The sequence below is a fragment of the Enhydra lutris genome, unplaced genomic scaffold (assembly GCF_002288905.1).
Source record: "Enhydra lutris kenyoni isolate GAN:26980312 unplaced genomic scaffold, ASM228890v2 scaffoldscaffold64, whole genome shotgun sequence".
NCBI lineage: Eukaryota > Metazoa > Chordata > Mammalia > Carnivora > Mustelidae > Enhydra > Enhydra lutris.
Genome location: NW_019154148.1, coordinates 5,372,647 through 5,400,636, shown reverse-complemented (window position 1 = coordinate 5,400,636; position 27,990 = coordinate 5,372,647). Strand labels below are relative to the sequence as shown.

At 41.3% G+C, this 27,990-nt stretch overlaps 1 protein-coding gene across 1 annotated transcript; it reads right to left on the bottom strand.

The window, feature by feature from the left end:
* Positions 1-262: 262 nt before the first annotated feature.
* On the bottom strand, positions 263-27,990 carry LOC111158894 (coiled-coil domain containing 112). The gene is made up of 10 exons (XM_022521195.1): positions 27,761-27,990; positions 17,953-18,074; positions 14,313-14,434; positions 10,947-11,036; positions 8,432-8,507; positions 7,624-8,014; positions 3,700-4,113; positions 1,780-1,875; positions 914-1,032; positions 263-568 (listed from the first exon to the last, which is right to left on the bottom strand). The coding sequence occupies exons 1-10, from the start codon at positions 27,875-27,877 to the stop codon at positions 526-528; spliced, it is 1,590 nt and encodes a 529-aa protein (XP_022376903.1). The 5' UTR covers positions 27,878-27,990; the 3' UTR covers positions 263-525.

Here is a 27,990-nt window from a genome sequence, read left to right as displayed (position 1 = left end):
CAAAGCATGCTTCCAACAAATACAAAATATTTATTACACAAAAATGTAGCAACCGACAAACTACCAATTTGTTAAACTTAGAAAAGTACTGACTTATTTCCCCCCAGAAAGGAAAATCTTTACATTTCTGTTCCTTGAGCTCATTCGCCTCCAAGTTATAAATGTTACAAAATTTTTGTTTAAAAAAAAATTGATACTCTATGATTGACCCAATTTATTTTGCTATGCCATGACAAAAAAAAAAAATACCTTTGAAATGTTCTCAGGATTTAAATGAAATCATGTTTGTAACATACACTTATTCAAATAATGTTTACATCAATAATAGGCCAACATACACATTAAATACCCACTGAGTATAGACGAGCTCCAACAGCGCTGCAGGGAACTCAGTACCTGTGCGTTCACAAACAACACGGTTACCAATCTGACTGGGGCTAGTACTACTTAAAGAACATGGGCACTGACTCTCTCCTGGTCTGAACATGCTGACACTTTCATCAACTGAATACCAACTTCATTATCTCATATTCTTTTCTCAAGTCCTTGTCTCCAGGTCGGAATAGCCCTAGGGAGAAGAAGAAGGGCAATTATAAATACAAAAGGAATTTTTTAGAAATCCTAATTAATTAAATTCTACGTTGGACTCGCTGAGAGGTAATATACTACTCCTCCTAGGTAAGTAAAATGCCTTTCATGGGTGACTTAAATGCCACTCTATGTTATTAGGTAAGAAGCGTAAATAGCTCAAGTTTTCAATGCATAGGAATGATAGAACATCTATATAACTGAACATTATTTAGCAACTTTTATCAACTTTTTAACTGTAAAATAGAGCATGCAAATAGAAACTATATAAAATATAAACAATAAAGTTATTGTAAAGTGGACACCCACTTTAACTCCTTTTTACCTGTGTGGGATATGCAGAAGTGGCCCGGAGACTGTGGGTCCCGTCTTCTTGGTCCGTTCCTCCCAACCTTTGGTAGGTCTGTAAAGCCTAGAGGGATCCCTACCAACGTTGTTTTCAACCTGTAATCAGAAAGAAAATGAGTGCCAGTTACTTTATATGCACTATTAAGTTTGGGCTAGTGAGTGAGATCTTTAGTAACAACAGCAAGCAGTTATAAGAAACACCCTTGAAATTCGCTAAACAGAAATAAAACTGTTAATAACCTTTTTGGCAAACTTCCAATTGTGCTCCTAGAACTAACATAAAATCTGAACTCCATTAATCTATTAATAAACTGTTTAACTTAGTTTCTTTTTTTCTAGTTCAATTATTGTATTCTGCTTCCACTGTTGTTCTATTTTTTGTTTCTATTCTGAGAGAAATGTAATGCCTCCAAGGGTGATCGTGGGATAGCCAGACAATAAATTTAGGGTAAATAACTACCAGGAAAGTCCCTCGTTCCCAGGAGAGTCACCAACATCCGTAGTCCGTGTACTCCCAGGGAGATTAAGCAATGCTCCTAGCTACTATAGGTCTAAAACAGAGGCACGTATGGAAGAAAATGAAAAACAGAATGAAGAGTAAGAAGAGAAAATTAATTCAGGGTAAAAGAAAATAAGGTGCTTAGAATGTGAAATGGCAGAATTCCAACAGTTGCTTAAGTTGTGCAAAGCTGTGCTTTGTAATATGTAAATCCGTTAAGTACGAAATCTAGAGGAATCGATACAGAAATAGAGTTCTGGATATAAAGAAAATGGATTTCATGCTTGCCTCCTTACCAATCAAGGAGTTAGGATAATAACAAAATAAATCTCAGCACACAGCACCTTTTCTTTTAATTTTGCCAGTTTTCTTTGTTTTTCTGCCTTTTCATCTTCCTTTAACTGTCGATCTAGAATTTTCAATTCAAGTTTATGTAAATCCTAAAAAAAAAATACACCAACAATAGGAGGGTAACATTAAGAAAACAAAATTCATTAGAATTTGTTTCAAAGGTCAGTAGCTTGCAAGAAAAATCAAATTACCCTAAATATCAATACTTCAATATCAACCTTTTCCAACAAAGGCTAAGAGCTATCTTTATCCTGAATATAAATCTAACACATGCCCATCCTTTCTGAATCGCTTTCTTTAGCTGTTTTATTTTATAGTTCAATCTAAAACTCCTTTTCTTTGATAGTTGAGCTAAGCCCATTTTCGCTTTTCAATACAGATATATCTGGTTTTAGATCTCTCACATATGTTCTATTTTACAGGATTTCTTGTTTTTTTTTCTTGGTCTTTTATTGTGTGGCCTGCTCACCTTTTTTTGGTGGGCGGTGGGGAGAACGCATGGGATCTTTTGTTATTTAGGAAGATTTTCACATATGGACTAAGGGAAATTCCATTAGTGTGGTTTTGTCTATGATTTTTCTTTGCATTTCCCTTATTTTTTGCTTCATGATAGCTGCGGCTATGTCTTTTGATGCACATAACAATTCATAAGAATTACTTCATAATAGTTATATCTTATTTTTTAAAAGAGTATTTATTTGGCAGAGAGAGAGAGAGAGCGTGAGCACAGCAGGGGGAGCAGCAGCAGGCAGCCAACTTCTGGTGCCGGAGCCCAACATGGGGCTCGATCCCAGGACCCTGGGATCATGACCTGAGCCGAAGGCAGATGCTAAACCCACTGAGCCATTCAGGCTCCCCCAGTTATATCTCATTTGAACCCTTTTTCATCTTAAAGTATCCTTCTTGGGAACCTGGGTTAAGCATCCCAAGTTAAGTTGGGGTTAAGTTGGTTAAGTACCCGACTCCTGGTTTCAGGCCATGATCTCAGGGTCATGAGATTGAGCCCCACCCTGGGCTCCAGGCCCAGCAAGGAGTCTGCTGGGGCTTCTCCCTCAGCCAGCCCCTCCCTGCCTGTCCTGTGTGCTGCACTTGCCCTCTCTCTCTCTAATAAATAAATCTTGAAAACATAAAGAATCCTCCTTATCTTTTTGGACTGAACTCCACTTTAATAGTAAAACGGTACTCTTTCTTCGATTAGCATTTTTCTTGTGTATGTTTTTTATTTTCCCCTACCTCTCAGCAGTTACCTTGATTCCATTAAGTACACACTGAGTTTCTACACCGTACCAGACCTGAGGGTACACGGATGAACCAAAAGGACAAGACCTCTGCTCTCATGGAGTTTTCATGATGGTAGGGAGATGGACAGTGAACAAAGGAGCGCATCACCAGTGGGCGTAGGGCCAGCAGGTCTGGCAGAGAACACAGCCCATGTGTGGCCTGACCCGTGACTACCTTTCCAGTGTCCTCCCCAGCTGCTTCCCAGCTCCGGTCTGGTGCCCTGAGATCGCTGCGGTTCTTACAGGTTTCTCCCCAAACCACATGCTACCCTTCATGCCGTTCTTTCTGCCCTTCATGCTGTTCCCTCTGCCAGGAAGGATCCCTGCCTTTCTTCTCCTTCAAGACTGCACCCCAGCATCACCTTCTGTCTGACCCCCCACAGCTCTGGAACACTTCCCTTGCTGCCTGCCTGCCTCCCGAAGTCCCCGGCGAACCCATCACTCTACTTCTGCGCGGTCTCACGTCTGTCTTTCCCTGAGGGCTATACAACCCACTAGGATTCAGGGAGCACGGCTTCCTCACTTTCACCACATGAATGCCGGGTACGGGCCCGTTTTTGCAGACCTCAGTCTGGAGCGGGACACCCCTACGTGGGGCCCTGAAGGTGGACCCAGGAACCATTACTGACTCACTCGCTCTTGAAACCTGGAGATCTCCTCAGCAGCCGTTTTCCTCTTTTCTGCCTTTTCTGCCTTTTCCTTCATCTCCTTCTCAAGCCTCAGAAATTCTTCCTGCTCTTTCTTCTGCTGGGCGTAACTCTCCAGGAGCAATTTTAGTTTAAACTGGCGTTGCTGCGCTTTCTGCTGCTTCTTTTCTTTCTCTTCCTCTTCTCTCACCTGGGAGGCGCGTCTCATGGACCTTTCTAGACTCTTCTGCTTCTTCCATGCTTCCACGGCCAGCTTCTGCTTCTTTCTTTGCTCCTCTTTTCGCTTTTGATTATCTTCGTTTTTACTGTGGAAGAGCAGAGATATGTTCTCTGCCTTTTCCTTTAACTTGAGAATTTCCTCCTTCTTTTGCTGCTTTTTGGTTTTCCAGTTCTGAATAGACTGATTTAAAAAAAAAAAAAGAGAGAGAGAGAGAGAGAGACAGGAAGAGAAAAACATTTTTAATAACCAAGAGCACTTGAAAAGGCAACCCCAAATCCATCTTTCTAGAAAGAACATTGCTTGCAGGAGGCTGGTTGCTTAGGTTTTAAAGCATTTTTTTTCCTGAATCAATGCAATTTTTTTCTACTTCATTTAGAAAAAAAAAATCATGTATCTTTTAAACACTGAATAGTGGTTTGTTCTTTTGGCCTTCCCCTTCCTCTCTTAATTCTCAGGTTCACAAGGATGGCACCTCGTCAAGTAGCTTCCTCTCCTTTACCCTCTTCGTTTGTGTTCATGGGGAACATCTCTTTCTTCTAATCATCTCGCTCTGCTTCCAAACCGTCTGTCTAGGCTTAGAATGGTGACCTTTACCTCTGGTCAAATATCAGAAGAGGAATTAAAAGTGGGCGGCTTGGGAGCATGGGGTCTGAAGCCAGCTGTCTGGGACCAAATCCTGGCCTCGCCATTTAGTAGGTGTGCACTTGGATGAGTCACGGAACCTCTCTGACCTCACTCTGCTTATCAGTAAACTGGTGGGGGAGTACCTCTCAAACAGGGTTGCCGTGAAGATTCAGTGAGTCAGTGCCTGGCACCTAACGATTCACGAGTGTGAAAAAAAGAAAAGTAAAATTGCTATACTGCACTTGTGGGTATATAAATATTATTTAAAATTCTAGCAGCCTGCTAGCAGCCATAAAGGAGACATCTCCTGAAACACTCTCCCCTCTAGTCAGGAAACTATTTCTTCATCTTTTCTCATGGTGTAGCATACACTCATGAAAGAAATCCCCTGGCACGTGCACTGTATGCAAGGCCGTGGGAGAGGAGCCACGGATAATTAAAACACCACCAAGCGCCTTCTACAAGAGTCTCTCAGAGTGCGGGTCCTCAAAAATACTGAGAGTTCACTCCAGAATGTAAATCAACCCACTGCTTCCTTCAGTGAGGACGTTTTCCATGGGAAAAAAAGTGAACTGAACTACACAGGGTGCTTACTGAGTAGCTGATTCAGGCACAATTTATCCTACTGGAAACCAGCAACAGTACAAACTGACATCCAGTCCATGGGCCACGTTTGAGTAGCACGGCTCGGGGTGAGATAAGATACATGCCTAAACACTAGCATATAGAATGCACCCAGCACGTCACTAAAGAGGTATAAACAAGGGATGCCTGGGTGGCTCAGTCGGTTAAGCGTCCGACTCTTAATTTCAGCTCGGGTCATGATCTGAGGGCTGTAGGATTGAGCCCCGGGTCGGGCTCAGCGCTGGGTATGGCGCCTGCTTGAGATTCTCTCTCTCCCTCTCCCTCTGCCCTCCCCCCAACCCTTGCTCACACTCATTCTCTCAAAAAAAAAAAAAAAAAAAAGTATACACAAGGCGTCTGTGAATTCTGAGGGAACTTCTGTGTCTGAGTGGGCAAACAGGAAGTAGCTTCTGATCTGGGCAGATTTTGATGGGCTGGTATTGGAGGGGAAAGAAAGAATGGAGGCTCTAGAAAGACAGAACAAGATAAGCAAGGATGCTCAGGCCAGAAAGTTCAGAGCACGTCTGAAAGTCATTATCTTCAGTTGGGCAAAACAGGGCGTGTTAAATGAAGTGCAAGGTAAAAATGGAAAATTTCCTACCCATCATCTTTTTTTTTAGAAGACTTTATTTTTAAGTAATCTCTAAACCCAACGTGGGGCTCGAACTCCCAACCCTGAGATGCTGAGTTGAACGCTCCACCCACCGAGCCAGCCAGGTAGGTGTCCCTCCTACTCATCACCTTAAACTCTGTAGAGTTAAAACTACATTCCCGATACTTTCCCCCAAACTTTCCTCTTCTCCTCCAACATGTCCTACTTCAGTGAACAACTCTCAACCTGACTCAACCACACTCCTACATTCAATCAAGAGTCAAACATCAGGAAACAGACTGCGGAGAAGAGGGAGCTGGAATCCAGGTGGTTCACCTTTATTACAAGAAGCACTGTCCCTGCCCCTTTTCCCCAGGGAGGTGGCTCTCAAGCTTGAGCTCTTAATGGAATAACCCAGTGGCGTCGTGAGAACACAACCTGCTCCCCACACACAGAGCTCAGATTAGGTCTGGGGTTGGGGCCCGGAAAGTTCTAATAAGTCCCCAGGTGATGCTGACTTTGCTGGTCCAGGGACCCCATGTTTTCAGCATCCTGGAAAAAAAGCCCAAATAATTCTTAACAGCTCATTATTTCGAGTTTTTAAAAATGACTTGTTTCCAGGGGCTTGGGTGGCTCAGTTGGTTAAGCGTCTGACTTGTGATTTCGGTGCAGGTCATGGTCTCAAGGTCATGAGATTGAACCCCGTGATAGGCTCCGTGCTGGATGTGGAGCCTGCTTAAGATTCTCTCTCTTCCTCTCCCTCTGCCCCTCCTCCCCTCGCCGTCCCCCTGGCATGATCTCGCATGTGCACCCTGGCAATCTCTCTCTCAAAAAAAAAAAAAAAAAAAAGACTTATTTAAGAGAATTTTTTTAAAGTCCCAAATGCCAATTTTCCTATCTTCAACTTACTTCACAGGGAAAAAAGTAACACACAAACCCTAGTTATTTTCTCTAACATTTTAAATTAAACCTGGAATCCACATTTCTTCAGTGCTCCTTAGGTATATCATCTGTTGAACAATCATACTTTGGCTGTCAAACCAAACCAGCTGATGTTTATTACAGCACAAGTCTACAAGAGGGACTCAGACTCAGACTATCTAAACCCACAGCACCCCACCAGGAGCAATTCTTGCCCTGCAGGGGGCACTGAGCCATGTCTGGAGACATCGTTGATGATCACAACTAAGGGGGTGTTACTGCACCTTGAAGGTCAAGGCTAGGACACTGCTAACCATCTACAGTGCACAGGACAGCAAAGTCTCCAACCCAAATAGTCCACGGAGCCAAGGCTGAGAAGTCCTGATTTAAACCAAAGCCAGAGTAATATCATTGTGAAAATGGAACCTGTAAGGTATCTCCTACCAGTAATAGTTACTCTTTGCCCTGGGGTAGCCAACATCTTGAGTCTTTTAAAATAAACAATGAGGCTTAAGCGCCAAAACTCCAAGAAACTGTTAAGAGTCAAAGAGTCTTTGCCCTACTGCCTCTTTATTTTCTGTTGAAAACAGCCGGGCCTCAGTGGGAAGATGACTTTTACCAAAAGCCTAAGTAGCTCTGGATTTCCCACATTTCAAGAGGACATGGAGGGTTCTGCCCACCCTCAGAAGGTCTGTGGCCCGCTGTTGTATTTCTCAGGGTCTTGAGACGTTCAGCTGGAGCTCTACCAGTTGGGTAAAATTACTTAACTTCTCATTGCCTTAGTTTCTCTTTTATTGGACAGTGGGTTGGGGGACTATAAACACACTTCCCAAGTGGGTGTAAAGGTAATGATCCGTGTTAAAGAGTCTAACACAGTGCCTGGAAGACAGAAACATACAACAAGTAATAGCTATTGTTATGATTTTTACCTCTTTTTTTCTTTCTTCCAGGGCCAGAAATTTTTGATACCATTTCTCGTGCTGCTGAACTTCCTCCTGCGTTCTTCCAGGAAGGTTTTCTAGAACTTCTCCCATGAACGCTGGCTTCCCTTTATGTTTGTTTCTCACCTTCACAAAGTTCTGGTGGTCATAGTCATCCCAGCCCCCCTGTCGCCCGCCTGTTTGCTGAAGGAATTTTTCGAAATCTACCACTTCTTCTGGAAGAGTGCTTGGCATTTCTCTGTCTACAGGAAGCTTGCCTGGCGTGGCTCTGAAGGCCGCCTCAGCTCCTGAGTTCCCCAAAGCCCACATGTCGATTTTTCTGGATATGGCGCTCAACTCATTACTGGTGGTTTTCTCTTCTTTCAGAAGCTCTTCATATCTATAATTTTAAAGGTAAACTTTGACTAATAAGCTACAAACCGATCCAAACGGACCTTGCCTCCCGCCCCGACCAAATTTCATTATTCCCAATTCTTCTCGTGTCATCTTCTCGAATTAAAATTATTTACATTATAAATCTAAGCCTTAAAAGAGTTTCCTCAGAGGGGGAAAAAAACATCTTTCAAATCCTTATTTGGGTTTTCTGTCTTGTCCAAATATAAGTGAAAATTCACTTGAAACATGAAAAGCAATCTAAAACCCAAAACAAAGGAAGAGAGATGTTATATTGCTCTTGTGTAAGACTAATAATATTAAATACAGTACAAAAAAAAATGCCTTGTGTACAACAACCTACTGGAGAGGTAATAAAAGATAAAGGTCCATAATTTTATATCAAAATTAATTTAAAACATACATCAACCTCTGTTCTTCCTTAAAAGTGTTAATCGCATTTTCAATTTCTTCCATCATTTCTCTGAGCTTTTCAACAACTGTAAAAACAAACAAACAAACAAACATGGAAAGACTTTTATGTCATATTTTAGTAGGACTAAGAATAAAATGTTAGGAGAAAATGGAATGTTGCCTTAATTTCAAAACATTTCTTAACCAAAGGATAAGATAATTGTGCTTTTATAAAGCTAATGTTTATGCCTGCAGTGTTTTTCCCAATTATAGATTTATTCCTGTGCACACGTATTATTAAAATGTACTATCATTATTTTCCCCACAGAAATGTCTACTACTACACATACTGCCTTGTGACAAGCAGTCTTTTAACAAAATGGGGTTAAATACATGTGGTTAAGTTCCCATGTCAATATACATATGTCCGCCCTCATTCTTTTTTTTTTTTTTTTTAAGAAAGAACAGGCAGGGGGCAGAGAGAAAGGGAGAGAGAATCTTTTTTTTTTTTTTTTTAATTTGATAGACAGAGATCACAAGTAGTCAGAGAGGCAGGCAGGAGGGAGAGGAGGAAGCAGGTTCCCTGCTAAGCAGAGAGCCCGATGCGGGGCTCGATCCCAGGACCCTGGGATCATAACCTGAGCTGCAGGCAGAGGCTCTAACCCACTGAGCCACTCAGGCACCCCCCCCCCCATTCTTTTTTCGTGGTATCTCGCTGTCTACATTTACCCTAAGTCTTTCATTAATTCTCCAAATGATGAACCTTTCGGTAGATACAATGCTGGGGTGAATACTTATGTGTAGTGATCTTGTACGCTCAAGTGTTCCTAGACAACAACTGAAAAATGTGAATGCCACACCAAAAAGTATACATACTTTATGGTAGGGTCAAGGACGGTGCACTGTCCTGCTGGGGGTGCTCTACACCACTTATGGCTCCTGAGTGTCCCCTTCCTGTGCACCGTGGACCATTTCCAAAAGGAGAGGAGAAATGGGTCAGGACTGATTTCACTGACATTTTTGTGATCATTAATGAGCCTGAGCAGTTTCTTCATGTGTGTTTTGTATTTCTTTTGCTATAAACAAGCCTCTGATAATCTTTACCCATTTTACCATTAGGTTATTTACCTTTGTTGCTCCAATCTGTCAACACTCTTTGTATGTTATGGATATTAGTTTTTTAAGTTATATACGTATTGTTGATATTTTCCTAATTTGTTTGTCAACTTTATGGTTCTGGGATTTTTTTGTGTGTGTATGAAGTAGTCAGTTATGTCTACTTTTGGCTCTATGGCTTCTGATCGTCACTCTTACAAACTAGAATACCACTGTAAAATTATGAACTCTTGTTGTTTTCTACAATTTTTATGGCTTCGTGTATTACTTTAGTAAGTAATAATTAGCACAGTCATAGTTACCATTTTTTAGTGCTTCCTAGGTTATAAACATTGGATAAGTGCTTCATACGCATTGTCTCACTTCATCTCCCCAAGAATCCTGAAGTAGGTCCTATAATTATCTCCATTTTACAGTTAAGGAAATAAAAGCTCAGAGAGTTCAAGTCATTTGCCTAAAAGCATGTAAGTAATAAGTGATTTGATCCTTCAGGAATGAATGCTGGGGGTTGCCTGGATGGTTCAGTCAGTCAAGAATCTGCCTTCGGCTCAGGCCATGATCCTGGGGTCCTGGGATCAGGTCCCACATCGGGTTCCTTGCTCAGTGCGGGAAGCCTGCTTCTCCCTCTCACTCCACCCCTGCTTGTGTTCCCTCTCTCACTGTGCCTCTCCCTGTCAAATAAATAAATAAAATCTTAAAAAAAAAAAAAAAGGAACGAATGTTGGCGTACTCGGGCAGGTAAGGATGCTATTTGTTTCCAAATGGCTAGCATTTGTCCCAACACTATTAAGCTTTTCCTTCTGTATTTGAAATGCAATTATATGAAAGGCGATTATTTCAAAAAGCAAATGGTGGGAAAAACACTATGCTAGGAATCAGGAAATTGGTCCTCTTCCTCTTTAGTAGCTGAACCTGAACGCCTCCACGCCAGAGTTTCCATCCTGCACGTGACACTATGATCTGTTCTATCCACTTCCTAACTTGGGGGATGCAACAGCATTTTAAAGGTAAAGAACTATATAAATACCACCTGTCACAGTTAATTATCCAATCTATCTTTCCCGATCCCTAACCAATATGACCTAGCTCCATTAAGGCCAAAGGGGGGAAAAGGCGCTTATTAGGAGATTATATAAATATTTCTTTAAAAAAAAAGATTTTATTTATTTATTTGACAGAGATCACAAGAAGGCAAAACAGCAGGCAGAGAGAGAGAGGGGGAAGCAGGCTCCCCGCTGAGCAGAGAGCCCGATGTGGGGCTTGATCCCAGGACCCTGAGATCTTGACCCGAGCCGAAGGCAGAGGCTTAACCCACTGAGACACCCAGGTGACCCAAGTATATAAATATTTCTAATGAGAACAGCAAATATGAATATGTAAGTCAGAAGATGAAATCTAAATTCGCTCACCATCAGGGGTAGGCTTCACATCTTTTAACTGGTGTTGAAGCTTCTTTACATTGTTGTGTATTTTGGCCAATTGCTGCTGGAGTTTTGCTCCTACAAGGAAGAAGTATGTACCTTCAAATAACTCTATGACAAAGGTGGTTACAACTCAGGGTTCTTCACGTAAGACTGATCACCATCACTCAGTAAAAGATAGCCAAGAGCAATTAAATAAAGGAAAAAAGATGGTTATTTGTGCCAAAACAGCCCGAACATTTTTAAGTACCCTTGCTCTAACTAAAACATCTCTCAGTTTCCTCCAATACTTAAAAGCACAATGGGTTAAGTCTTACTATGAAAGGAAATGTTCGTTCTCTCTCTCTCTCTCTTTTTTTTTAACTCTTAGGAGATTGAGTGATTGGACACTGTTCTAAACACAGGGAACAGTAGCTCAGATGTAATCGTGTTCTGCTCTTAGAAAGGTTTTTTTTGTTGTTGTTTTTTGTTATAATTTATGGAAATACAATTTGATCTCTACTATTGGAATATTAAAACTGTCTACCCAATATTAATTCTATGCATACCGTCAAACTTCCTGATGAGAATTAATGTCATCTAACCGCAGCCTCTGTGACCGGGGTCGGGGAGACCCACTAGTATCACTGTCATGGCCTTGGGGAGGTGCCCAGCTGCCGTGTAGTGGTACTTGTGCTACAGGTCACCCAGTTTGACCAAGGGGCTAGCCCTAAGGAACAGCCTAGGCCCACTGTAAAAGCCAATGAAGGTCTCACAAAGACATTTTCAGATGTTCTATATCAGCAGCAGAAAAGACTGGATTCTTCTTTCATATTTTCTTTCTGAAGTAATCACCTTACTTCAAATGTTTATTTAAAGTATTAAGCTAGTATCACATATTCATATACATACTCATACAATAATATTATTTCATCATCATTGGGATACTTTATGTGCCCCCTCTTCCTTTTTTGCAACTTTTCCACAAATAAGCATGAGGCACCCAATAGCTGTCTAAAAGTCCTTAAAGCCAATTTTTAAAAAGATTTTATTTATTTATTTATTTCTCAGAGAAAGAGAGCACACAAGCAGGGGGAGCGGCAGGCAGAGGGAGAGGGAGAAGCAGACTCCCCGCTGAGCAGGGAGGGCAATGCAGGACTCCATCCCAGGATCCTGAGATCAGGGCCTGAGCCAAAGGCAGATGCTCAACCAACTGAGCCACCCAGGTACCCCTTAAAAACAATTATTTTTTTTTTTAAGTTTACCTACAGGCTCAGAGCCAGTGTTAATATTCAAAACAAAAATCACGCATGTATATGTGACTTTGGTTTGTTCTTTTTTTTTTTTTTTTTTAAGTAATCTGTTTCTTTATTTCAGTAATCTGTACACCCAACGTGGGGCTTGAACTCACAGCCCTGAGATCAGAAGTCGCGTGTTCTTCTGACTGAGCCAGTCAGGCACCCCCGGGTTTGTTCTAATTTCTGTTAAAAATCAAGAGTTCCATAAAAGCAGAAACATATCCAATGTATTTTATGGGGTTTCATTCATTCACTGTTGGAACTCTAGGTCAGGCAACTTCTCTAGCAAAGTGTAGCAACTAGGGAAGTAACAGTTTTGTTATTTCGTTTTTGCCACAGTTTGATCAACTACAGTGATAATGCCACAGGGCAAAGGATCCCTTAGTTATTCATTTGGAACTGACAGTATGTTTGGGCTGACCGTTAAGGACAGCATTACATAAACATAGGCCAAAATTGTGGCATGATGTTTGAGGCAAGGAAAAGGTATTTACTTCTTCTAAGTTGTAACATGGCAAAGAGAAATTTCTATAAACTTATACTGAGACAATGCTCTCCCAGAGAAGATGAACACAAAGTGTGAATAAAGAGAGGTGAAACTGTGCAACAATGGTTAACATAAAGACAGAAACAAAGTTGTCCTACAAAAGGGAATGCACAGAAGGGAGACCCTCCAGGAATGGCATGATCAAGAGGTAGAAAGATCAGGGCGCCTGGGTGGCTCAGTCAGTTACGTGTCTGACTCTTGATTTTGGCTTGAGATTCTCTCTCTCCCTCCTCCCCTCCCCCTGCTCATACTCTTGCTCTCTCTCTCTAAAACAAATAAACAAACAAATAAAATCTTTTTTTTTTTTTTTTTTTTTTTTTTATTCATTTGACACAGAGAGAGGTTACAGGAAGGCAGAGAGGCAGGCAGAGAGAGAGGGGGAAGCAGGCTCCCCGCCGAGCAGAGAGCCCGATGTGGGGCTCGATCCCAGGACCCTGAGATCATGACCCGAGCCGAAGGCAGAGGCCCAACCCACTGAGCCACCCAGGCGCCCCAAATAAAATCTTTTTTTAAAAAGATAAGTTTCTTAGTCATCTATAAAAGAACTGAGAGAAAGGAAGAAATATTAAACTAGGGATGTTTCAGTTTCTCCATAAATCAAAGAGGAGAACTGGACATTTGGTAATTATATTAGGTCCTGCTGTCATCCCAACATAAGTCGAAGAGTGGTTCTTGCCACTACCTGACAGAAGATGACTTTTTACGATACTACAATCTTAGACTCTGCAAGAGAACATTTATTAAGAATTTCTTTTAACTGACTATAAAGAAGTAGAGGCAGTGTGATTTTTATACAAGTCTTAACGGTTCACAAGGCTTAGTTGATAACCATTATTTTTCCTTTATGCAACGCGAAGCAGTTTTTTTTTTTTTTTTTCATTTTGCAACACATAAAATCTACAACAAAACCAGATATTTTTATAGAATTCTTTTCTGAAGGGCAACAGTTAGTACACCGTTAACAATGATTAATATTTGTAACAACAGAACATAATTCATCATGCACTTTATATGGCACTTTCTCATGTATTACCTCACGGGATGCCCAGACAGCTCCCCTGAGGCAGAAATGGTGGGTTTTCCACCACAGACAAGCAAACTCAGGTTTAAGCAGCTGTGTGCCTACCCCACTCCGTACCACTACTAAGTCTAGTTCCTGCATCCGCTGATGTTGACTTATTCAGTCACTAATACCAGGGTGAGGAGCTAAGACATGAGAGCCCAGGAACCAATTTCCCTTCATTTTAAGAAATTTTAATGACATGAACAGGTTTGGCAATGGAAAAAAAAAAACTAAAACCCAAACCCTCTTTTTCTTCTTAAGGAGAGAGAAATGTACATAGAAAACAATCCAGTTTGGATTACCAAACTGGGACCGGAAAGAACAGACCCAAATCCCTACCAGACAGACATATTACCAAGTAGAAAGTATTTTGACAGAGAATATAACAGAGTCAATCCACAAAGACAGAGCAACACAACCACAACTTGATGTCACTCAACAGTTTATAGCTCGTGAACTCAACTTACTTTCTGTTTTCCTGCTGTTGATCAATTTATTTTCCAGTTCTTCCAGCATACTGTGCTCACTTCTGAAGTCACTTTTTTGGTTGTAGAAATGACTATGTTTATCTTTTTCTATGTTAATCACTCTTTAGGAAAAGAAACAGATGGCATAAATGTGATTTGAGTATATTTTTCATTGTTTAAAATATGGAGACGCTCATTATAATCAATACTTATGGACAGGTTAATGCATGTGAGGAGCCCAAATATAATTACGAGAATTAATTAAGGAGTCAGAGCAGTAGTTAGAAAAGAGTCAAGTTCAACTGTAATCGTGAGTAATTTGAATCGCTGTTTAAATGACAAAACGTGAGTTTCAGAAAAGGCACTCACGTATTTGCTTTGAAAATATAATAGCGGTCTGGCTCTTGATTCCAGGTCAGTCTTCCTGTGGCCTGAAAATGGCCACAGTTGCTGATGGCTGCTTTCAGGAGATGCAGTTAGCTTTGTAAATGGACCCAAGCCCTTTAGCCTCTGCTGGGGTGAACTTCCTCCTCACTAAAATGCGAGCCCTAAACAGTGCTGTGATTAAATTATATAAGGGCACACCTCCATATGCTAAAAATGTACTACGCAAGTGCATTATTAATATAATGACTAAAACTAAAGTTTCAAGAGGCAAACAATCCACATAGACAGGAATTTTGGTGTATTTAGGGATATCGTCTACAAGGACTACAAAGCTTCTTCTGTACCATCTTTGCTCCTTGGACTTAGTCCATATTCCAGTAAGGAGATCTAATGTTAGTTTGAACCCTGGGGTAAGACAAAACAGATACTAACAAGAAGAGTTTCTGGTTGGACAACGAAATTTATTTTCTTCTTCCAGAAATCAACACAAATTCTTCTCCAGAAATCTTGTATTTAATGAACGGTGGAATGTCTCAGGCCATTTACTTAATTTCATACAACCTGAGGGGTAACTATCTAAGGGAGTGTTCCCCAATATTTTCCACTTCGCCATCCATTAAAAAAAGTTAATATTTATAAAGTTCAGTGGGGAAAACAGATAGGACCGTTCTGGGCCCTACCTGGCTATCTCAAAGGCCGAGAAGATCATACAGTAGTATGTGGGCTTAGGAGAGGAAGCGAAGGGTAGAACAGAGCTGTCAAGTAGATCTCAGTTTGCATGTCAACTCTTAAGGACTAAGCATGGCTCCCGGAGTCCTGTGCTGAGACTGGGAAGCCCAGCCAGGCTCTGGTTGCTGGTGGGGGAAATTACAGGGTCAGACAGAAATGTCTACATGGACAGGAGATATGCTAGGACGGTAAGTAAGTTACATTTTGTGATTCCTGATTTAGAAATATGCCCCTGTAAAGACACTCAAAATGGACTAATGGAGACAAACAGCTAAACACAGGGAAAGATGCTCAACGTCACTCAGAAGAGGAGAAATGCAAAGTAAAACTAGACCACAGTAACATCATACACCTCTCAGACTGGCGAACATCCCAAGTGTAAGTACATCTTCTGTGGATGAAACTGGGGGAACGGATCCTCTCACACCTTATTGGTGGCATTGCAAATTGCCTATAGTGCTCTGTTTGGCAATATTTATTACATCTGCAAATCCACATGCCTTGGACTGAGCACTTCTCCCCCTAGGAATTTTTCCTAAAGATGCACTTAGACATACACAAAATGACACGGACCTACGCAGATACTGTGATTTGTTGTGGCCAAAGATCGACTAGAACCTAAGTGCCCACCACTATGGGGGCAGGTTACATAAATCATGGTACATTGACGCCCTGGGACACAGCCCGGCAGTACCGTGTTCTGTGTGCTGACGGGGGAAAGAGCTCCCAAGATGCACTCTTCTTTTAACAAAGGTTTTATATGAAAATGTTAGACACACCCAAAAGTAGAGAGTGACTGAATGACGCCCCTCGTGTACCCTCATGCCACTCTGATTTGACAACGTGACCTCACTTTTTCACCTAGCTCTTTTCCGTTTTCATATTTTTCTGTGTTTTACGAAGGCATTCTAAATCAATCCACTACATGAGATAATTCCACTCCAGGACACCTGAGTGTGTGTCTCTGGGGACTACGGATACTGAATTAGAAGGCCACGATCCTGTCTGACAAAATCAACAAGTCCTTGGTATCTAAGATACACTCATAGGTTAAAAATAAAACAAAACAAAGCAAAACGCACAGTAGTATGTACAGTATGCTCCCATTTATATAAAAAAGGAAAAATCTGAATATGTATTTTTATTTCTTCCTAAGCATATAAAAATCCTGTGGAAGGATACATAAGAAACTAAAAACAGCGGCTGTCTGAAGGGAAGGAAGTGGGTGGCTGGGGCCAGGGGTGAAACAGAGACTTTCCACTGTGTACCCCTCAGTGTGTGTTGAGTTTTGAATTGTGTGACTGTATTGTTACCTATGCGGAAAACTAAACAGAATTATATTCTGAACTGTTTGTTTTTTCTGTATTCAATGAAAATTTTTGGCCAGAGACACTCTACTGATGGATTTTTCTAATACTCTTTCCATGAGTTTTTGCAAAATCTTAGAACAAGATGAAGAAAGCCTAATCAGAGCTGTAAAACCAGCACATACTGGCGAAGAAAGTCTCTACTGGTTTGGTTTGCTGTAGACATGGCCATTAACCTCTTGGCCGGTTACCCATCTAAGGACAAACAGAAGCCAGACCCCCAACCTACAGTCCAGTCCTACCTCAAATCATGCATTTTCGAAATAAAAAGAAAGTAAAATTGTATTTTCCGAAATTCTGAGTTTTAAAAAATATAAGTAGTACATCCCTGCGGAGAGCATTCAATCCCCGAAAGCTCCAATACAGTCTAATGTTTCACAACGCAGGAGTATACATTTTTGCTGGCAGAATTTCTAAACAAAACTGCCACTAATCCCAGGCCAGAGACCATTCCCTACAACAGGCTCCAGTTCTCCTGACTTCTTTAGCAAATTGATCTTGTACAAATTCAAAGCAGCTGCAGGGTAGGGCTGGGTGCTGTGAGCTCTAAGGCTTTTGCTCCTCCTTCACAATATTTCTCGTATCATGGCGCTACTGACAAGGCTGAACATGCAACAGACATCACTGGCTGTTAAAAGAAAAAAGTACACACACGCTAACAGTTAAAACAAATGGCAACTTCTCAATTACTCTAGTCTTGATGGGCTGGATGGATCTGAAAGGAGAGAGACCAAGGGAGGGAGATCAATGAAAAGGCCATTTCAAGAAAAATAACTCGAGGGTACAGACTCTTCGTTGAAACTACTGACTCTCAAAAATATTTACCAAGTGCTTACGTTGGTCAGTGAAAATGTATGGATGTATGCAATCTAAGGAAATAACCGTTTTGTTTCCCTTGAAATACGCTGACTCAAAATAACACACGAAACTGAGAGAACTCTACTTCAAACTGCGTGTGACATAGTCTGTTATCATTTGTCTTTTTCATACCCCTGCCTTTCTCGTTCATCTCTGGAAAGCCAGTGACTAGAATTTTGTAACTTAATGTGAGATTGAAGAAGGCGTAGAGTAGGATTAGAACGAGTTAGAATGAACTTCATGGTGTCCACAATAACATGGCGAGCAGTGTTAATTGAAGATAATGGTCTTATACTTACTGATTTTTTAATTTTTCTGCTGTGCGTATGAACTCTGCTTTCTTTGTCCGACTAACTTTCTGCTTCCAATTTTGAAGCTGAAAAGGACGAATCCCACCCGAAGTACCGAAACAGCTGTCGTTCTACACAGAGAATAAAAACAAATTTACCATCGATAATAGAAATGGCATGAGATGAAGACAGGATTTTTTTCAGAGAGAAAGCATCGGTAATGAAGTCTCTTGGGGGATAATGTGGGGGCCCATCTTATTTAATATATTAAAAATTATTTTTATTTTAATTAAAAATTAAAAATATATTTTGTGGACGGAATATCTACCTTAAAATCTAAATTAAATATTAAGTCTCTGGGGATTTTTACAAAAAGATCTAATTCTTTTAGTCATTGAACAATATGTACTGAACAGTTGTGATGTGTGGTATGCTGGACGCCAGGGAAACAATGATGACCCCGTCAACAGGGCCCCGGGCTTAAAGTCTGGTAGGGGAAACAGATTTACACAGAAAAGGGTAAACGAACAATAAATTAAAAAAATACCAATTGCAATAAGTGCTACTTAAGAAATAAACAGGACTGAATTAGAGATAATGGATTAACACACTGTTTTTCAGTTACAATGGCCACAGAAGTTCTATTGAGAGGATGACACGTAATAAGGAAGCCTGGATCCAGCCATGTCAGAGCAGCAGGGACAGGAGTCCTAGGCAGAGGGCCCAGTGTGTGCAAAAGTGGCAGGGCAGGAAAGACCTTGGCTGGTTCAACAGAGAAAGAGCAGAAGTGACATGATGTGAGTAAAGGTGGGGAGTTCGGTAGGAGATGAAGGTAGACGGGCAGTTACGTGGCCCGTCATTTTGGCACTTTAAGTCACTTGCGGGTCTGGATTTTACTCAAGGGTTTCGAGCTAGGAGAATACCACGATACATGTAATCTTTTAAGAAACTCTTTCTGGCCATTTTCGGAGAATAAATTGGTGGGAGGAAGGAGAGGAGGTAAAGCAAGCCTGGAAGCAGAAGGATGGAGGAAGCAGCTGGTACAGCAACACTAGAATGATGGTGTCTAGGACCACTGCGGTGGCGGTGGATAGAAAAAGGAGGGGTCCCTGGGTGGCTCAGTTGGTTGAATAATCGACTCTTGGTTTTGGCTCACGTCATGATCTCTGGGTCCGGGGCTGAGTCCCACGTTGGGCTCCACGCTCATTGCAGAGTCTACTTGTCCCTCTCCCTCCCCTTCTTCTCCTCCCCCTGTTCTCTCTCTCTCAAGTAAATAAAATCTTTAAAAAAAAAAAATGAAAGTCAGACTAAATCCATCTTGGATCTATAACAAAGAGGAATTGCTGACAGATCGATTTATATGAGATAGAAGGGAAACAAGGCTTTACATTTCTTTTACATTTCTAGAAATAAGCTAAAAAAAGTAATGAATTTAGGATATATTTTTTCCACTGAGATATAATTCACATTACTCTCTCTCTCTCCATATATACATATGTACATATATATATATATATATATATATATACATATCTCCATCTAAAACATACAATTCAGTGGTTTTTAAGATATTCACAAATGTGTGCAAATATCACTACTAATTCCAGAAAATTTTTTTCATACCAAAAAGAAATCCCATACCTGTCAGCAGTTTGCTCCCCACTCCTCTTCCCTACAAGCCTGTGACAACCGTCTAATCTATTTTTGACTCCATGGATTTGCCTGTTCTGGACAATTAATATAAATGGGATCACACAACATGTTAACTGTTTGTGTCCGGCTTCTTTCACTTAGCATAACGTTTTCAATATTCATCTACATTGCACGATAAATCTGTACTTCATTTCTTTTTATGGCTGAGTAATATTCTATTGTGTGGATCTACCATCTTTTGTTTATCCATTCATCAGCTGATGGACAGTGGGCTATTTTCCAATATTTGGCCAATATGAGTAATGCTACTCTGAATATTTGTGTACAAGTTTCAGTATGAATATGCTTTCTCTTGAGCATACAACTCACAGCAGAATTTTTGGATCCTAGGGTTAACTCCAACATTTTACTTTCTCATTTTAAAAATTGGGTTGTTAGGGTATGTGGGTGGCTCAGGTGGTTAAGCATCTGCCTTTGGCTCAGGTCATGATCCCAGGGTCATGGGATTGAGCCCCATGTTAGGCTCTCTGCTCAGCATGGAGTCTGCTTTTCCCTCTCCCTCTGTCCCTCCCCCCCAGCTCATGTGCTCTATCTCTCTCTCTAATAAATAAAATCTTTAAAAAATAAAAAATTAAAAAATTAAAATTGGGTTTTCTTTTTATTGTTGAGTTGGGGGCATTCTTTATGTATTCAGGATATAACTCCCTTCTCAGGTAAAAGACCTGCAAATATTTTCCCAATTTCCCTGAGCCATCTTTCCATTTTCTTGATAACACCCTTCAAAGCACAAACATTCTCAATTTTGATAAAGCCCCATTTATCCATTTTATCTTTGGCTGCTTGTGCATTAGACAGCCTACAGAAAACATTCAAAGGTCATGAAGACTCACATCTATATTTTTTTCCCAAGAATTTTATAGTTTTATGTCTTACATTTAGGTCTCCATCGATTTTTGTGTTTATATATGGTGTGTGGCAGGAGTCTAACTGGGCTATTTTGTGTGTACATATCCAGCTATCCCAATGCCACTTGTTGAAAAGAATCTTCTTTCCTTATTGATTTATCTTGGCACCCTTGTTGAAAATCAACTGCCCATACATAGGGTTTGCCTATTAATTGTCATTGACCTATATGTCTATCCTTATGCCAGTACCACACAGCTGATTACTGTAGCTTTGTAGTAAGTTTTGAAATCGGGAATAGGAGTCCTCCAACTTTGCTCTTCAGGATTGTTTTAGCTATTTTGGGCCCCATGCCTTTCCCATGTGAATTTTAGGATCGGTTTATCAATTTACGCACAAGAAGGCAACTGAGATTTTCAGAGGGACTTCAACTCTGTAAATCAATTTGGGGATTATGGCCATCTTAACTCTTCATATTCATAAGCCTAAAATATCCAATGATGTAGGTCTTCCTTCTTTTCTTTCAGTGATGTTCTGGAATTTTTAGAGTATAAGCTTTGCTTTTGTTGTTAAATTCATTCTTATGCATTTTAGTCTTGTGATACTACTATAAACAGAATTATTTTCTTAATTCCATTTTTGATTTGTCCATTGCTAGTATATGGCATTAAAACCATTTTTTATTGATTGCTTTTTTAATCCTTCAATCTTGCTGAATTTATTTGCTCTAGCAGTTTTTACTTAGATCCTCTAAGTTTTTTATATACAAATCATGCCACCTGCAAATAAGGATAATTTTACTTCTTTTCTAATTTGTTCCTCTTTCCTAATTGTCCTTGCTAGACTCCCCAGTGGATAAGTAGTGAGAATAGGCATTCTTGTCTTAGTCCTTATCTTATGTGGGAAGACTTTTAAAAATTTTTTTAATTTTTAATTATTTTTTTATTTTTATAGAGAAAGAGTAAGGACGAAGGTCAGAGGGAGAGGGAGAAGCAGCGTCTCCACTGAGCAGGGAGCCTGATGCAGGGCTTGATCCTAGGACCCCAATCATGACCTGAGCCCAACGTGGATGCTTAACCAACTGAACCACCCAGGCGCCCCTGTGAAAAGCTTTTTATCCTTTGTCATTAACTATTATGTCACCTGCAGGCATTTTATAGATGTCTATATCAGATTGAGGAGTTTCCATATATTGCTAGTTTGTTGAATGTTCCTTTTATCATGAAAAGGTGTTGGCTCTTGTAAATTGCTCTTTCTAAATCTATTGAGATGATTATGAGGTTTGTCTTTTATTCTATTAATAAATAAGTTCTATTATATTGATTGATTTTCATATGCTGAACCAACCTTGCATGTCTGGAACAAATCCCAACTGATCATGGTATGTAATCCTTTTCATATGTTGTTAGATTTGGGTTACTAGTGTTTTGTTGGAGAATTTGCATCTGTATTCATAAGAAATACTAGTCTGTTATTTTCTTTCTTGTGATTTCTTTGTCTGATTATAGTATCAGGGTAATAATAATGAGTTGAAAAATGTTGAATGAGTTGAAAAATGTTCCCTCCTCTATCTTCTGAAAAAAAGTTTGTTACAAAAAAAAGTACATTTAGGACTGACTTCTATCTTTATCTCCCCATTTACTTTTTACCAGTACTCTTCATTCATATTCTTCTTCATTTGCATTTGAATTTCTATGTAGTCTTATTTCAGTTCAAAGGACTTCCTTTAATATTTCTTGTAGGGCATATATGTTACTGTTTGGGAATGTCTGAATTTTCCCATTTTTAGAGAATAATTTTGGTGGACATAGAATTCTTGATTGACAGTCCTTTTCTTTCAGCAATTTGACTGTCATCCCACTGCCTTCTGGAATCCAAGGTTTCTCATGAGAGGTCCACTGTCAATCTTATTGAAGATCCTTGTGTGGGTCGAGTTGTTTCTCTTCTAGTGCATCCAAGATTTTTTAAATTTAAAGATTTTTAAAATTTTTGTCTTTGTCTTTCAACAGTTTGATTATGATGTGTCCAGCTATGATCTCTGAGTTTACTCTACTTGGAGTTCATCAAACTCTAATGATATGCAGATTAATATTTTTCATCAAATTTGGTAAGTTTTCAGGGCACCTGGGTGGCTCAGTTGGTTAAGCCTCTGACTGTCAGTATCAGCTTCGGTCTTGATCTCAGGGTTGTGAGTTCAAGCCCTGCATCCGGCACCACACTGGCTGTGAAGCCTGCTTAAAAAAAATTGGGGAAGTTTTTAGCCATTATTTCTTCCAATATTCTGCCCCTCCCCTTTTCTCTCTCCTCTCCTGAGACTCTCAGTATGTATGACCTTCATGGTGTCTCACAGGCTCTGTTCATTTTTCTCTTTTTCTTTCTGTTCTCGGTCTGGATACTCTGAATTGGCCTATCTTCAAGTTTCCTGACTCTTTCTTTTGCCAGCTCAAATTGGATGCTGAGCCCCTCTAATGAACTTTTCATTTGCGTTATTGTACCTTTTGACACCAGAATTTCTATTTGATTTTTTTAAAGACTTTTAATTTATTTATTTGATAGAGAGAGATCACAAGTAGGCAGAGAGGGAAGCGGGGCGGGGGGGCAAGGTCCCCGCTGAGCAGAGAGCCCAATGCAGGCCTCAACCCCAGGACCCTGAGATCATGACCTGAGCTGAAGGCAGAGGCTTAACCCACTGAGCCACCCAGGTGACCCTCTATTTGATTTTTTAAAAACAATTTTAATCTCCTTATAGGTATTTTTAATTTGGTGAGAAATCATCTTCATGCTTTCTTTTAGTTCTGTAGCCATGGTTTCCTTTAGTTTTTTGAATGAATTTAAAACAGCTTATTTAAAGTTTTTGTCTATTATTTCCAACATCTAGTCTTCCTCTGAGATAGCTTCTTTTTACTGCTTACGAAAAAAATTATCTTGTGTGTGAATCATATGTCCTTGGTTTTTTGCATGTCTCATAATTTTTTGTTAAAAGCTATAATTTGGTTAATATAGTTGAATATCATATCAATATACAATTATTATTATATTACAAACATAACAATTTTATTAAGAAAAAATAATTTAACTCTGAAAGTGAGATTCTCTTCCAACCGCAAGCTTTGTTGTCGTTGCCATCTGTTTAGTCAACTTCCTGAACTAATGCTGCGAAGTCTATGTTCTTTGTTTGTATGGCATTGCTTGGTTAGCTCAGTTATCACCTAAAGGTTGACTGGTCAGAAGTTTTCCTAGATGCCGTAACCAGTACATCTCCCAGCACTTGCTGAAGGGGTCTGTGTGCATACTAGGACACAGCCTCAACACGTAGGCGGGCAGTTTACACGTCAACCTTAGCCCTTGCTGTCTCTTGCACAGAGCTTCAAGGCCAGACAAAGATGAAGGCTCAGCGCTTTCTCAGGTCTTCTCTCGTGTACTGGTTTCCTACTGCAACTGCAACAACTTACTACAAATTAGTTTAACACAACGTTTTTGGCTTAAACCACACAAATTTATTCTCTTACAGTTCTGGGGACCCAGTTATAATTACGGTGTTGACACGTTCGTGTTCCTTCTGGAGACTTCAGAGGAGAATCTAGTTCTGTGCTTTTTTTTTTCAGCCCTTAGAAGCCCCCTTCATCCTTGCCTCATGCCCCTTCCTCACATCACTGCATCCTCTTGCTTCCATCGTCACATCTCCTATGACTGGCTCTGATCCTTCTGCCTTCCTCTGATAAGGATCTTTGTGAATACACTAGGCTCACACAGATACACCGGGATAATTTCCATTTTAAGATCCCTAATTCAATCATATCTGCAAAGTCCCTTTGACCATGTAAGGTCATAGGGTCACAGGTAGTGGGGATTAGAATGTGAATATGCTTGGGGGGCCCTTATTCAGCCTACCACACCTGAACATGGGCATAGCCCTACACATGTGTGCGATCTTCTAGAAGAAATCCCTTGTGAGGAACCATGTCAAGTTAGAGAAGAAATGTAGTTATTTCTGAAGGACTACTCCAAGCAGCCAAGGGCTATAACATTTAGGCCATCAGAGGGAAGTTCACTTAATGAACAAAAAAAACCCAGAAGACCTAGCCCTATCCCGGTTTAAAGCAGGGCCATGCACTAGTGTGATACTGTTAGAGATACCTTTAAAAACTCACAATTCAACTATTAAAATGATGAAGAGGGAAATGGCATTGGAGAGGAAGGTAGAGAGATTTGTAGTCTCCAGTCCTGAAAGGCACTGGTGAGGGGGATTATCAACAAATAATACACAAATATTATAAAGGACAGACAAGGCACGTTATTACTTTTCTTTATGGGTAAGAACTTTATAGGGTTCCACACCCTAAGGAGGTTGGAGAATAAAAAAAAATATACAATGTTTCTAAAACTTCAAAGACAGTTTCTCCAAAATAATTTAAAGGAGCTGTTCTAGACTGATTTATGTCCACCTCTATTCATATATTGAGGCCTTACCCCCCGAGTTGTGACTATATTTGGAGATGGGGCCTTTAAGGAGATAATTAAAGTTAAATGAGGTCAGAAGGGTGAGGTCCTATTCCAGTAGGACTACTGCTTCCTTTTATAAGAAAAGGAAGGGACAACGGTGATCTCTCTTTCTCTGTGTGTGCACAGACAAAAGGCCATGTGAGGACACCTGAGAAGGCAGCTATCTACCTGACAAGAAGAGACCTCATACCACAGAACAATCCTGGTGGGCACCTTGATCTTGGATGTCTAGCCTCCAGAACTGTGCGAAAATTAACTTCTATTGTGTAAGCCACCCAGTCTGTGGTATTTTGTTATGGATGCCTTAACAGACTAATACAGGGCTTTTAGATATTTTGGGGAACACCTCTTACATTATGAGGTTGTCATCAGGAAAATCTCTCCTCAAGAAAACATTTATTGGTTTCACTATTAGAGTCAGTGGGAATACTCATTCTCTTAATCATATGACAAATATTCAAGTTTAGCGGTAGGCTGAGGATTTGAGTGTGTAGGTGTGTTTGTTGTATACTGAGGGAAGTCCAAAGATGGATAACACCTAGTTAAAATCCTCAAAAACCTCACAATATGGCACAGCTGTGATTCTAATTTCTTTTTTAAAGTCCAAACACCCTCGAGAGAGTCTACTCTGTTATTGCCGTCATCATCAACTACGAGGCTCTGCCTTCCCTAAAATGATGAAACACAGAAAGGAGGGTGTTTCAAGCTCAACACTCCCAACATTTTGGACTGGATAATCTTTGTTGTTGTTGGTGGTGGGCTGTCCTTCAGCTTCTACCCACTAGATGCTAGTAGCATCCGCAACCCATCCCCACCCCAGTCCTGACAACCAAAAACATCTCCAGACATTGCTAAATGTTGGGAAAAGATAAAACATTTGAAACAGCTCCACAGGTAATTTTGGTCCAAGCCCTGGAAAGGTAAACCTCTGAGGACCACCCAAAGGGAGTGATAAAAAAGGTTCCTTAATAACAATATTATGCAACCTGTGAAAAATGCAAACCAGGAGGCAAAACATGGTTATAAGAATTTAGAGAACAAGTCGATTTGAACTAGAGTAAGCCAGAAAGGTTTCAGGGAGAAAGCCAGAAAGATGGCTAAACCACTAGGATCATACATTAAACAAAATGTTAAAAATTATTTTTAAAATATTTTATGCATTATCTATTTTTATATATTTTACTTTCTTTTTTCTCCCCGAGACATTTGGGCCAGAGTTAGAATAATAAAGAGAATTACAGAGGATGTGTGAAAACGTTTGCCTGAGATGGAATTTCCTGAGCTCATATAAGTAAAGACAGAAAATTGCTATATTCCTTTAGAGGAAGAAAAAGATGGAGCCTATCCTCAGCTCCCAATGGCCTTCCTTCAGGTTTGGATTGATGCTTAAATATTTAGTGAGTACCTACTATGTTCCAGGACTAAACTCAAAAGTGGAACTGGGAACACAATAGTGAATAAGACTTCCAAAGTTTCTGCCTTCATACAACTTACGTTCCCATGAGGGGGGTGGAGGTGCAGGGAAAAATGAAAATATGTAATACAGCATACAGTAGTAAGTGCTATGGAGCAAAATAAAACCAGAAAAGGAGATACGGTGTGCTGAGTAAGGCGATTCAGTTTAGGGAGGTCATGAAAAGAATCACTGAGCTGATGGCATTGGAACAAAGATAAATGAAAGAAATGGAGTAAGTCGTAGAACCAAGAGCATTTCAAGCAGAGGGAACAGCAATTAACAAAGCTTATAAGGTAGGAGAGAACCAGGCATGTCTGAGGGTCAACCAGGAAGGGTGTATAACTGCAGCAGACTCAGAGCCACCGACTGGAGAAGAGCCAACAGGGAGATGGTGGGGGTAGCTCACAGGCCCTGCAGACCATGGTAAGGACACTGGCTTTGACTATGAGGGTTGTGAGCGGAAAGAGTGTCATTGCTGGACTGAATCTCCCTGGCTGTTGGGAATTCTTTAGGAAGGCAAGAGTGTTGGAACAGAAACCAACTAGGAAAGTATTTCAGGCAGGAAGGTATGATGATGTGGACAAAACAGGGGCACTGGGGGTGTTAAGAGTGGGATTCCCGGCTTATTCTGGGTTCTACACAGAACACGGAGGAATTCCCCATGCTTTGGGTGTGGGCTGTGAGACAATGAGAACAGGGAAGGTCTTCGGCTTAAACAACTGGATCCAGCCATTCCTGAGGATCCTGTGGTCCACGCCGCCAGAGAAAGGGGTCGAGGCAGATCTTTGGAAACACATCTGCCTCGGACCACCCCGTATTTATTCCTCCTTGTGTTCCCCAGCGCAGGGGCAATAACAAAGCAGCCACCCATTGCTGGGCACCAAAAGTCTCTCCAAACACGCTCTGTGCCAGGGCCTTCCCAGACGTGAGGACCAGAGCTCGGTAAGGTGCCGTTACCAGACCCAGTTTTTGGAGAAGGCACTGAGTCGCGGAGAGGGTATGCTCGCATCGCGAGGCTAGGAAGCCGCAGAGCCAGGGCTTCCACCCAGATCTTCCCTCGATTCCCAAACCACATGGGGGTGGCTCTGCAAAGGCAGCGGAAAGCACAAGCCAACAAAGCGCAGCGCCCGGCGTGGGCCAGGCCGCGAGCAAAGGGAGGCTAACGCCGCGCCTCCCGCCTCCGGAACCGCGCTGCAGAGGACACCTGTTCGGCGAGGGCCGGGACCCCGTCCTGCACCCGGCACCCACCTCTCCCTCAGGCCCCCGCCCGCCGCCAGACGCTTCTGGCCCTCCGGGATTTACCTGTTGCGGCACCTGCGGGGCTCCCACTCCGCTCCCGGTAGCCGCGCCCGCCCCCGCCACAGCCCCGGCTACCGCGGTGGCCGCCGCCGCCACCACGACCGTCGTCAGGGCGGCCATCTTTCCTCGCCCAGCCGCTCGGGCCGCAGCGGCCACCCGGGGCCAGAGGGTTCCGGCCGCGGGAGCTCCTGGTCCTGCAGACCGTTCCCGGCACCGTGGGTCTCCGCGGGACG